Below are 13,845 nucleotides of genomic sequence, written 5' to 3' on the forward strand. Positions count from 1 at the left end.
ATAAACTATGTAGTTACCACTTTCAAGCCTTGGTGCAATATAGTTATTCTATGGACCTGGGTGACCAGGGTAGGCATTACAGAATAATCTTTTTTGCAACTCAATGACCCTCCCGAGACCCTGCATTGGCAAGAGCCTTGTTCTGGGAGGAAGTACACTTTTTGTGAACTTATCATTATCATGTTGACATCTGGAGAAGCTTGAATTGACATGACATAAGTAGCTCAAAGGTGTTTTTCTTCATATTGGTTCGTATTTTTTATTCATCTCAGTGTTTTTTCCTCATTCTGTCCAAAATACAAGGATTGTATCTATTTGTTAAAAGAGTCGTTCCTTTGTTTAAAAACATATTCCCCTTGAAGTACCCAGAATCCTATTAATGTACCTGTTCTATCTGCTTGATTTGATGTAATTGCATTATTTTATAAAGTGGGACACAATTATTCTCTCACTCAAGGAATCTTCCAGGAATTTTCCCTTCCATTGATTCAAAGGTGTGAAAATAGTGGATGCAATTGTAAAAGCATATTCGTTGAATTGCAAGATAACAACAATGATTTCTCTTGGTTCTATCATTATATCTGCATCATTGCTACATAAAGATATACATTCATTTCCTACAGCATACAAGATTCTATTAGGGCTCTATCTCTAGGATTAATCTGCTACCAATAATCTGCTATAAGACTGACCTATTAAATTTGCTATTCCTAATCATCAGATCTCAATACTTGATACTAGTTCATTCATTAAGGTAATTACCCAATTCGTTAGTCCACAACTCTCCACGTGGGATAAAATTAATGTGACATTCCATAGACTTTACATGACCAGGGAGAACCTCTTCAAACTTCCACATTTATATAGATAATATATTGGGTATATAAAATGAAGGCATGATATGAAGAATATGTTTGTTGAAAACTAGGATGGCCAGATCTTGCTATTGTCTTACATGCTTGTGTTCTTAGATAATATATTGGGTATATAAAATGAAGGCACATGCAAATTCTATCTGGATAGGCTTTCTTCCCCTTGTTCCAATTCAAAAACAATTACAATATTATTTGTTACACTATCAATTTTTCTAATTAATTTTCCCATTTCAACTACTAGAATTAGACTTACTGTTACTGCATATTATTGTGTAGGGCATATGTAAGAAACATGCCAACTTTATTCAGCTAATGCAGAGACATGAAAAGAATTGCACTATATTTGAGGTTATATTGCATTCATTATGTTGTGCAATTGGATCAAGTTTATTTATTCCAATACCAACTAAGAATCACTAAGTCAAACCATACATATTCCACTACTTAGTCATTGCAAATTCCAAGCATCATTGTTTCTTCTTTTTCTTTATTGAAACATTTGTTGTTAAAGGAAAAGTGATTATTTAATAAACATCTAATGTTTTGCATGGATTTTACTCCAATTGATATCTGATCATTTTACAATTCATCTTCAATATTTTTCAATTTTCAATGATATATTTCCATTTAGCTTGTTATCACAAACATATCTATTTTTATGTTATGTCACAATCTCTATAAAATATAGTGGATCACAAACATATTGAATGAAAAATAATTCCTCAATCATCTTATTTTACATGATAATTGGAGCTATCATTGATGCTTGTTGAATCCTCTCAAAAGCTGACATCACTTTTTCTTATCGTCCATACTCTTCGATTTCCATTGTTTGTCAAGTTATCCTTGCCTTCCTTGGCATCCTTTTTATTGTCATTCTTCATGAATGGGAAACTTTTTGTGCTTGCTTCTCTCTTTGATTTGACCAAATTCTTTATGTATTTGTTTCCTTTGGTTTGTTCTTGTTTAAAATTGGAAATTGTATCAATTGGAAATTTATCTAATACATGATAACATGACTTATTCTTCATAAAATAAAAGTATGACTTATTCTTCATAAAATAACATACTTTTATAATAAAACCCCTAAAGCCTCTAACTTATTAAAATAAACTTATCTAAAAAAATTAAACAAAATTTTATAAAAAACTAGTTATTCTATCATATCTCATAATTTATGGAATATTTTTAGCCTATATATGGTTACAAAATTATGGTTTCTCATACTCCCCCTTAATTGTTGCAAAAGTTGATCATGCTCACCCAGACGCTCCTCACAACATGTCCTAGGTTATGTGGAGAGAGGTAAATCATGAGATTAGCTTATAGCCGATCGCCAAGTGACTTGTGGGTGAGAGGAATTGTTTTTCTTCGAGGGTATGCACCCGTCGGGAATCTCATTCTCCCCATTAAGCTCCTTAAGCTGGTGAATAAATGTTTATCATTTTTAGTTAGATTACAATGCTTTGAAATATTGAACTACTTAACCCTTAGTTTTTGTGTTATGTTGTTGACCAACATAAAATATAAGCAAATATTACACATGAAACCATCAAAATATTGATAGTGAAATCGTCACCTTAGTAGCTCCTCTAGGGTAGCCTTCCACCCTTTGGAAGGGAGGTAAATGATGGGGACTTCGTCCAACAATTACAACACATGTAAGGAGGGGTTAAATCTATCAAAATATTACACTAATGCTAGGTTGTTTTTCGAAAATAATGCATTGCAGACATAATTTAAAATTTTGCGTCATTTCGCCCGATACGGGCGAAACATTTTGTTCCGCCCGTGGACGGGCACCGACACTGACACGCCTCCGGTGTAGCCCCATGCGTGCAAAGCTGCTCTAGGCACACTGTGCAGGCCCATGGTCATCGACGGTGAAGAACAGATGAGGTTAGGGGCCTAAAGTTTTAATTTAGGTTTAATTAAATAACTTGTGTTAATAATTTTAATCAACTTAGTGGATTATTAAAATAGACTTTATTAAAAACAAAAAAAAATCCCATTAATATATATATATATATATATATATATATATATATTAAATTTTTATTTTTAGTAAATATATTTTATATTTAAAAAAAATTCTGAAACTATATCGGCATGACATACAGTATCGAAATTGTATCATTACGGTCTGGAACTAAACCTCAGCAGGGTCAAGATTTTAAACCATGATTGCAATTCCGCTGCAACATCTTGGCAATGATTACTACATTTTCATAGAAACTTAGACATAATATTAAATATATAAGAATTCTCATATCCTAGATTGGATAATAATAGACATTATAAAATACTGATTATTTTATATTTAAAATATTGATTATTTTATATTTAAAATATTGATTATTTTATATTTAAAATATTGAACGTAGGAGCGCTTACTAGTAAATCAATGGAAGTAATAGATATGTTGATGAAGACAATAATTAATATTTTTTTTGTGTACATGAGGTAAAATAGATAGGAAGAAGATAAAGATGATGGAAAATTCACGTTTTAAGTTTTGGTACACGGGAAAAGAAAAAATAAAATGAGAAATGGAGTAAGTATTGTTCTTAATAGTTTGTTAAGAGATGAGGCAGTAGAGTAATTATAAAGGAAGATAAGATTCTAACTCTCAAGATGGTGGTGCAAAAGAAACTATTAATGTAATTAGTATATATGCACCTCAAGTAGAATTAATAAAAACATAAGCCATAAGTTTTGATATATAAGAGTAAGAAATGAGGAGCATGATCAAATGGATCCTTCCCCGGGACCCCGCATAGCGGGAGTTTCGTGCACCGGGGTGTTTTTTTTTTATCCTCTCTTAACCTAAGGTCTTATCAACATCTCTAACTTAGCTTCAAGTCTTAGCACCATCTCTGTCTTAGCCCCAATCGTTCCCAATCGTCAACATCCTCTCTTAGCCTAAGGTCTCAGCATCATCTCTGGTTTAGCTTTAGGTTTTAACACCATCTCTATCTCGGCCTTAGTCGCCAACATCCTCTCTCAGCCTCATGTCTCAGCTCCATTTCTCAGTCTCAACTTTCGATCCTGACTTTGTCTATTCTCAAGGCCACTTCACGTGGCGTTGGACAAATAGAAAGACCACCAACGACTGTCGGATTTGGTCGCCTCACTTGCTCCTATTATGACGATTTTTTGTCCTACGTGGAGATGCTCTCCGGACAAATATATAAACACTCACGAAGGAAATAATTTAGGGATTCCCAATTTCAAAACCATAGACTAGGTTCTCTCCTTCTCTATCTTCTCCATTTTGCATTTTTCCTGACAAACAAACCCTAACTTGAGCATCTGAGTTGCCCCAGGATCCGTCCCCCTGTCAGTGTAACTTTCTTGTGGAGTGCATTTTAGGTCCTCTTCGTTGTCCTAGCTAGCCACCTTCTCGGAGTGCATGAGTGATCGTTCGTTGATTTATGGCTTGACCATTCACGGTATTTGACCCAAACAAATTGACACCATTTGTTGGAAATCTGAGCCAAGACGCTGTGATGGTTAACACTAGGACTGCCGACAACTATGACTTAGTGGGAGAGAGAAGCCATGATGGAGTCACAGCCATCACACGAGATCATCAATGAGATGGTCTCTAAGGCATTGCAGGAATTCCTACAAGAACACCCATTACTATAGCTGCTAATAGCAGGATGTCTCCCTCCCTTAGCCGATGTGCCTGCTTATGTGGGTAGGATGCCCGAGTTCAGTTGGCTGCGGTGTCACTCAACTAGGGTGTTGAGCGCCTCGGCGAAGATTTGCTTGAATCACATGTAGAAGAAACCTTGCCTAATGACTACAAAGGAAAGGCTCCCGTTTCCAATGAAGGGATTGTTCAAGGAACACCTTTCTCTATAAAAGTTCTTGATTAAGAACTCGCTCGCCACTTCCGACAACCAAAACTAGTGAATACATTGGGTCATCAGACCCGATCCCGAAGATCACCTTTGTCGTTTTAGGAATGCCTCTTTGCATTAGTACGCTGATGGAGTTAAGTATTGGGTCTTCCTGACCACTTTGTCAGGCTTGACCCAACTATGATTCAGTCGCCTCCCCGCCTCCTCTATCAACTCCTTCAATAGCTTCAAAGCCGCTTTCCTATATCATTTCGTTAGCAGCAAGAGGTATCAGAAGACACCTCTCAACTTAGAAGCAATAACCCTCTTAGCCCACTCGCTAACGACTTAGTAATTTGACAAACTTAGTATTTTTGTAGATTCAGAAACTTAATAACCCTCTTAGCTCACGAGTTAATAGCTTAGCATTTGGGCAATCTCAGTGTCTTTCTAAAACTCAATAGCCCTTTTAGCCCTGCACACTAATGGCTCAACATTCAGGCAATCTCAGTGTCTCAATAGACTCAGTCTCAATATACTTGGCAAATTATGAAACTTAATATCCCTCTTAGCCCTGCACGCTAACGGCTTAGCATTCAATAGACTTAGAGTCTCAGTATTCTTGGTAGACTTTGAAACTTAATAGCCCTCTTAGCTCCACTCGCTAACAGCTTAGTAATATAACAGACTTGGCATTCCGGTAGATTTAAATACTTAATAGCCCTCTTAGCCCCACTCGCTAACGACTCAGGAGATTGATGACCCTCTTTGCCCTATTCGCTAACGACTCAGTAATCTAACATACTTCGTCAAATTTAGAAATTTAATAATCCTCTTAGCCCAATGCATTAGTTAACAAACATAGTAATTATCTTGAATAGATTAAGAATGATAAATCTTACAAGATAATAGTTGTTGCTCTTATTCATGCAAACAATGCAAAGGTAGAGTTAACTTTGAGCCACTCATGATGCCGTACTACCATATGTTTGCTTATTTCCTACTCTCCACCACAATAAACACAAGAAGCATGCTCATGGACTTTTTAGATTAAGAAAGACAACAAACGAAGATATGAGACAATAAGAGTGTTATCATATTGAGTTTAACCAAACAATGTGCATAACCACTCTATCTACACTTCCAACAATAGCAACAACCAACTTACTTATCATACATCCTAATCCACATAACAATATAATTTTGCAATAATCATCCAATAAATGTCACAGTAAAAATTTTCAACAATTTCTCACACTCAAATTAAAGAAATTTGCACGACATGCCAAATTTCTCTTTTTTTTTTTTATATTTATGGCACCGAAATATTTTTATTCTTTTTTATTTGTTTTCTTTAAAAAAAAGTTTAATTTTTTTATCTATTAAACTATTGTGCTAATGTTAAGTTGTTCCTCGGAAAGAACGTATTGCAGGGTCCGACTGTAACGTTTCGGCAAGGACCGTTACATCTCCAGAACTCGGGTGTAGTGCTAAATATGCAAGAGTTTGCATTGTAGGGTCCGACTGTAAGGTATTGGTAAGTACCGCTACATCTCCATGAGAACTTAGGTGTAGTGTTAAATAGGCAAAGGTTCTCACACCATATGCTGGATAAGAATAAATATGATAGGAAAACTAATAATCTAAGATTTGGAACATGAGAACCCTTACTGGTAAATCAATAGAGGTAGTAGATATGATGATTATGAGAAAAATTAGTATTTTGTGTACAAGTGATAAAATGAATAGGAGAGAAGGTAAAACTGATAGAGAACTCGGGTTTTAAGTTATGGTACACTAAAAATAGTAAAGTAAGAAATAGAGTGGGTATTGTTGTAGATAGTTCGTTAAAGGATGAAGTTGTATGAGTAGTTAGAAAAAGGGGATATAATTATAGCCCTTAAGATAATAGTGACGAAAGAAATTATAAACATAATTAGCGTATATGCACCGCAAGTAAGATTAGATGAAGTTACAAAATCAAGATTTTACGACGATTTAAATAAAATATTATAAAATATTCTGTCAAATGAAACGATTTTAATAGGAGGTGATCTAAATGAGCATATCATAGTAAAAAATAAGGAATATGAGAGAGTACATGGGGTTATGTATTTAGATGAGAAATGAGGAAGGGAAAATTATATTAAATTTTACGATAGCATATAATCTTATATTAGTTAATACATTTTTTTCATAAAAGAGAAGAGCACTTAGTCATGTTCAAAAGTGGAAATAATAAATCGTAAATTGACTTTCTTATGGTTAGGAAGAAGGATAGAAAAATTTGTAAAGATTGCAAGGTCATCCTTGGAAAAAACTTAACTACCCAACATAGGTTAGTAATATTAGATATCCGCCTTAAGTATAATATCAATAGAAAAAAAATATATACGACTTCTAGAATTAAGTGGTGGAAGTTAAAGGATGTGAAGTAAAATATATTTGAGGAAAAGATAGGAGTATAAACATTAGGTGAAATATACGGTGATTCTAATACGACATGAGATAAGATGATATCAAAGTTGGAAATAGTAACTAAGAATGTACTCGATGAGTCAAAGGGATATGCACCACTAAGTAAGAAATCTTAGTGGTGGAATGAAAAAGTACAAGAGAAAGTGAAGCAAAAATGAATGACTTATAAGGAATTATATATTTATAAGAATGAGGAAAATAAAAAAAATACACAATAGCCAAGAAAGAAGCTAAGAGAGTAGTGAATGAAGCAAAAAATAAAACTTTTGAATGATTATATCAAAAATTGGATACAAAAGGAGCAAGAGACATTTATAGAATAACTAAAATGAGAGAAAGGAAGATAAGAAATCTTATCCAAATAAAATATATTAAAGATTAATATAATAGAGTACTAGTAAACAATGGAGAAATAAAAGAGTAGTGGAAGAGATATTTTCATCAACTTTTTAATGAAAGTTTAGGTGACCAACTTAACTTAGGTAATTTAAGTAGATCAAATGAGCATCGAAATTTAAATTTTTATTGTAGAATTTAAATTTCAGAAGTAGAATAAGCTTTAAATGAGATGCATAATAAAAAAATTGTTGGACAAGATGATATTCTGATAGAGGTATGGAAGTGTCTAGGGAAACAAGGTATTGAATGACTTATAAAATTATTTAACATGATATTGAAAATGAAAAAAATACCTGATCAATGGAGGATAAGTACTTTAGTTCTCTTATATATGAACAAGGGAGACATATAAAATTGTGCAACTTTAGGGGTATTAAACTAATGAGTCATACCTTGAATCTTTAGGAAAAAGTAATAGAAAAAAGATTAAGGAAGGAGACCATGGTGACCGAAAATTAATTTGGATACATCTCTAGAAGGTCGACGATAAGAGTTATACATCTTAGACAATTAATTGAAAAATATCGGGAGTAAAAAAATAAGATCTATACATGGTATTTATTGACTTAGAAAAAATTTATGATAGAGTCCTAAGAGAAATTATATAGAGAATTCTAAAAAAGAGAGGGGTTAGCGTAATATATATTGAACTTAGTAATGATATATATGAGGATGTAACGATTAGAGTAAAGACTTTAGACAGAGTAACTGAAGCATTTATAATAAGGATAAAGTTACATCAAGGATCAGCTATAAATCTCTATCTTTTTACTCTAATTATAGACTAACTCATTGCACATATTCAAGATACAGTATCGTTGTGTATGTTGTTTGCAGATGATATTATTTTGGTAGATAAAACATGTGAATGAGTAAATGCTAAACTAGAATCTTGGTGGGAAACACTAGAAGGGAAGAGTTTTAGACTAAGTAGAATAAAGACAGAATATATGGAATTTAAGTTTAGCAATATTAGATATAATGAGATAATTGTTAAGATAGAAGATGACGAGTTACTGGAACTTGAGAGTTTTAAATATTTAGGATCATTTTTGTAAAGTGATAAAGAGATTGAGAGAGATGCCTTACATAAAATACAAGCAGGATGGTTGAAATGGACGAGAGCGTCGGGTATTTTATATGACTGTAAAGTATCTCTAAAATTTAAAAAAAAATTCTACAAAATCATAGTTAGACCTGCGATATTATATGAAGCTGAATGTTGGTCTATAACTCTAGCACATGAGTAGAAGATGAGAGTTGCAGAGGTGAGGATGTTATGGTGGATGTGTGGACATACGAGAATGGACAGAATAAGAAATAAGAGTATTAGAGAAAAAGTCGGAGTTGCATCTATTGAGAGAAAACTGGGAAAGACATGTTTAAGATAGGTACGAGCATGCACTTATACGATCAATAAATGTTCCAGTTAGGCGATGTAAAACTATAACAAACACACATATCAAACGAGAAAGAGGAAGACAAAAAAAGACTTGGTTAGCAATAATAAAACAAGATAAAATTTATTTAAGTATAGATGATAATATAGTTGGAGATAGAGTTGCATAAAATGATCTATATAGCCGACACGACTTAGTGAGATAAGACTTGATTGTTATTTAATTTTTTTCCTTTTTGTTTTTATTTTTTTTAACATGACGTGCTATCAATACAAGTCTTTCGAAAAGGTAAAACGTCTCTCTTAAAAATAAAGTAGGGCTCAAAAAGTTAAAGTATGGTTCGACCATGGTGCACGACTTACTCATACTACATTTCGAATCTAGCCTCTCTTCCAAAATTATATATCTTCTCCCACACTTAAAATTTGACCATTTGGGGTAATAAACTCAACAAGATAACAATCAAATGTCCCAATATTAAAAGAATAGCAAGACAAATCATTTAAGTAAAGGGGGAAAAGATATGGAAACAACCAAGGATGAATAAAATGTTTATCATCAAATCATGTATCACAAAAAACTAGGAGGAAATAAACAAGATAACCTTCATCATAATCAAATAACTTATGCTAAATGTGGTTTCAAGATGGAGCAAAGCAAGTTCGAGTATCGTCCATTGTGAGTGCAAACCACACACAATGAGGAGGAGGTGGCTGGAGGTAAGGTCGGTGAGGAAGAAGAAGAGGCTCTCCTCTTCTAACCCAAAGAGGAGAGATGAGAGGAAAGAGATGGCTAGCGGCAGTGAAGGATGGAGTCGCCGACCCTTGGTGGTCGCAGATGATAAAGGGCGTGCAGGAGGCAACATCAGGCTTCCCTCTTGTCCATAAGTAGTTGGCGTCGAGATTTAGAGAGAAGATGAATGGGCGTCAGATAGAAGAGAAGAAGATGTGGGTGAGGGAGCTGGCCGGCCGACCGACGACAATGAGGAAGGGGAGAGCCATCGGCTGTGAGGTTGAGGAGTGGAAGAAGGGGAAAGGAGGTTGCATCGGGTGTGCGTTGGCGAAGAAGCAAATGGCATGAGTGACTCCCCTTCCTTTCGGTTCGTCCGTGAGAATTGAAGGATGAACCAACTTCACTTCAAACCATCTCCAATTGTATTCTAATTTGCCTTCAATATTCTTCCAATTTACAATGATGTAATATATATTTCTATTTAGCATATTGCCTTATATGTATTTCCCTTAAAGTGATGTAGTAATCTAAGTAAATTATTAGATTGCCCACTTTTACTCCAGCAAATGAAAAAAAAGGATGAAACATTAAAGGAATAAATAACTTGTATGTTCTTCCTCCTCAACTTATCCTGCATGTCTAGATCACTAAACTTGATGGGCTTGTTTGAACTATTTGGACCACTTGACTCATCCAAAACATGCATAGCTTGTTTGGAGTGACCAAACTACCCCTTTCACACTCAACTTGCCTGCCTTGCTATGTCACGGGTGCTTGCTTGTCCTGATTGACACTATCAACTAGATTGCCCACGCTTAATCATGTCACATAGATTGATTAGCCATCTAGCTTGATCAACCTGCGCAACCCATTTGACCCATTTTATTAGTTTCGCTCTTTTGGATCACCGACCTGCGTTAACCCGATTAGCCTGACCAATTAGAATTGATACTACTCACGAGTTCAAAGTTGGAATTTGATCTTGTGTCTGGCAGTTTATGTTTAGTAGTCACAAGTGAGTATTCTTTCATAAGAAATCAAGCAGATGCTATCTTATAAGGAGTTACAGCCGAACATATTTTGAAGGCAAAATTTGACCCAATTTGGATGTGACCAAAATGGTGAATTAAAAAGATCTCTTCACATCGTTGTTTTAATGTTTTTCCATGTAATCAATAGCAAGGATAATTTTATTTTTTAAAATCATCATTTATAATATATCCTTTCAATTTTTCATTCAAGTAAGCAAGCTCTAAAACATATATTGAATGAAGAATTATTGTCCAATATTTTTTTTCCATTTAATGATAAGGTCTAGGTGTTGTCTTTATTTTTTGTTCTGTTTATTTTCTCTTAATAGAAGTTTACTATCTTTCTGTATAGTTTATCCGTTGCTTATCCAAAATGTGTTTTACAGGATCCTTTGTTAGGTGGAGGCTTACTATTAACATACACAACGGGTTATGTGGCTCCTCTCCTTATTGCAGCTTCTTTTGCCGGTGCATTACAGGTTCGCAACTTACATTGAATTCCATTTCTTTCTTTTCAATTTGTCTCATGATCCGGTGATATATATTTGTTTATGCACCCTTGGACCAATTTATGATATAAGATCATGTGATTATGATGTTATGAATCAATGAGCAAAAGTTGACATCATAATTGAGGGGGATAAAACTTTTCTAGCCAACTTGTGAGAAGTCTGAATAAAAATTTGAGGCTTGATTTCTTAGTCCTTTTAAAAAAGAAGTCCGTAAAAGTAATATTTTATCAAACTCAAGAATTTTTTCCCTTATTAATTTTTCTTTATGAATATTTTAGTTTTCATTGAAATCATGTGATTGTTTAGGTTAACTATATTGGTAGCTTGATGGCTCGAGGTTCGTTGTTATGCTATTGTAAGTGCACGACTACGTCGTCGATAATAAAAATATCGATTTCACATAGACTGTTGATTAAGCATTAGTTAACTTCACAAAACAATCGAAGGTTGGTTCATGTTCGCTTGAAAGAGAGAGATTGAGAGAAGATAGAGAAGGAAAGAGAGAGGGAAAGTCGACTGTGTAAGGTTCTTGTTGAGATGGAAAGTAGAAAAGTGTCATTGCTATGCGACAATGGTCGAATTGGACAAAGCAATTGACTTAGATAGTACACACCAGCTACCCAACGATAGATCAAATTACAATAAAATAGAGCTAGTTAAACTTTATTAGAAGCTTTGTATGTCATCGTTAGCATCTTTTTGTATCCATTATAATCCTTGTGCTTATAAGAAGAGGTTTCTTCAAATACAATAATTGACCGTGAAGAAGAAAGATAGTAGATTTGCAGGAGTGATCCATTTACACATCATATGTCGTGGAGTCGTCTTGGGCACGTAAACATCCATTGTTAGCAATTGTAATTGTTTTTCTTGTGTATATTTTATTCCCCTATAGAAATTGTGTTTGTGACCTTACTATCAATAATAATTGTATTATAGAATTGCATTTATAGGATAAGGTTCTACTCTCGCCCGCCCATCTGCCCGCCCCCCAACCGAAATCCAACAAAATCTGTATCTTTTACTTTTGAACTTCTGGAATTTTCAGAATTTAATACCTTTTGAATGAAATTGGAGTTGAATTGATCATTACCATAGAGAGATATTTAAAAAAAAAAAAAATCCCATATCAGTATTTATTAGACCATTATACATTACTAAGCTAAGTTTGATCATCCGAAATTGTACAAGCTAAAAATGTCAGCTTTGTGGTGACTATCCGTGTCTTAGATCATCATACGCAATTCATGTTATCTAAGTTGCGTAAGGTTGTTATGGAACCACAGTTTTAGCACTTTCATCAGTAGTTAATTTTTAACGCATGAAATGTTCCTTAAAGTCATTGATTCTTGCCTGACCATCTTCCAGTATAATAATTAACAGTTGCTTTGCAGAATTTGCTTTCATTTCGGAGGTATTCAAGTTGGATAAACCCAATGAGGTACGAACATTTTCTTAACATAATTCAAGACCTTATAATGTAGACTTGCTTAGCGCTAAAGCTAAATGAGTAGTACTGTCATCTTGATGCTGGCCAAAAGATACGGGAAGATCCTTCATTAACTTGATTTCCTAGAAAAATTCATAGTCAACATGGTTTTTTTAGTATCAATTCGTTTCTTTAATTTGTCCAATGTGCTTATTCAATCATAGATTTGAAGTTTTTTTCCTTCATCATAAAAATTTTCTTTTCTTTATCTTTTCCTTTGCAGCGGAGCACTTTTACTTGGAGGGGGTATTTACACCTTATTAGATAGATTGTTTCCTGCTTCATCAATGGCCATGTGATAAGTTCAAACACAGAGTTATTCTAAGTTCGAGGACGAACTTTTTATGAGGTATGGTGTACTGTAACACCCGTGAATTTTTAGCTATACATATGAGTATTCTCTTTTAGAATAAAAGGAAAAGGGAAATAGAACAAAAAGAAATAAAAAGAGAGAGAAGTTACGGCTTGAACCTTGAACCCCTCGCAATTGATAAATCTAAATTGGTGTATGATAACCAATAGAGTCATGAATGATATATGATTAGCAAGGAATGTAAATTGTAGTTAAAAGTAAGAATATGATTTAGTAAGGAAGCAAGAAAATGTCAAGTAGCTTTCCTCCTCTTTCTCTTGGTTAAGAGAAGAAGCAAGCAAAAGACAAAGACAAGTTACTTTTTTTCTTCTTTCTTCTTTTCTATTTTTCGTGAGAATGAATGAGGGTGAGGGAATAGAGGAATCAAAGGGATGAATTGGGACATTTTTCCTTTTTCCTCATTGAGAATAAATAGGAATGAGAGAAGAGAAGGGAAAGAAAGGTTGACTACTTCTTCCTCCTCCTTCTTTCACCTTTTTCCTCCTCCACCGAGACCTAAAACTCTCCCCTCTCCCATTTCCGAATCTAAGGTAAGGTTTTCTCCCTAAGAAAACTAATTCACAAGAAGGAGTCCTCAAGATCTACTCCTTACAAGCAAGAGAAGCAAAAGGGAAAACTAGAAGGAGAAGCTTCCTTCTTCCTCTTCACAAGGGTACTTTCTTTTAAAAAAAATCAAGCAAGAGGATGTAAGTATCCCCTCACTTGTGG

The 13,845-nt window shown here is 34.2% G+C and overlaps 1 protein-coding gene across 10 annotated transcripts in view; it reads left to right on the plus strand.

The window, feature by feature from the left end:
- LOC122005741 (cytochrome c-type biogenesis ccda-like chloroplastic protein 1) overlaps positions 1-13,845 on the plus strand; it is a 34,065-nt gene that overhangs the window by 12,580 nt on the left and 7,640 nt on the right. For all 10 annotated transcript variants that reach the window (XM_042560914.1, XM_042560911.1, XM_042560917.1 and 7 more), the window contains exons 12-14: positions 11,150-11,242; positions 12,670-12,716; positions 12,988-13,113. In XM_042560914.1, the coding sequence (XP_042416848.1) occupies positions 11,150-11,242; positions 12,670-12,716; positions 12,988-13,063 (216 nt within the window). In that variant the 3' untranslated portion in view covers positions 13,064-13,113. The remainder of the gene's footprint in view (positions 1-11,149; positions 11,243-12,669; positions 12,717-12,987; positions 13,114-13,845) is intronic.

This window comes from Zingiber officinale, chromosome 7B (assembly GCF_018446385.1).
Source record: "Zingiber officinale cultivar Zhangliang chromosome 7B, Zo_v1.1, whole genome shotgun sequence".
NCBI classification, from domain to species: Eukaryota; Viridiplantae; Streptophyta; class Magnoliopsida; order Zingiberales; family Zingiberaceae; genus Zingiber; species Zingiber officinale.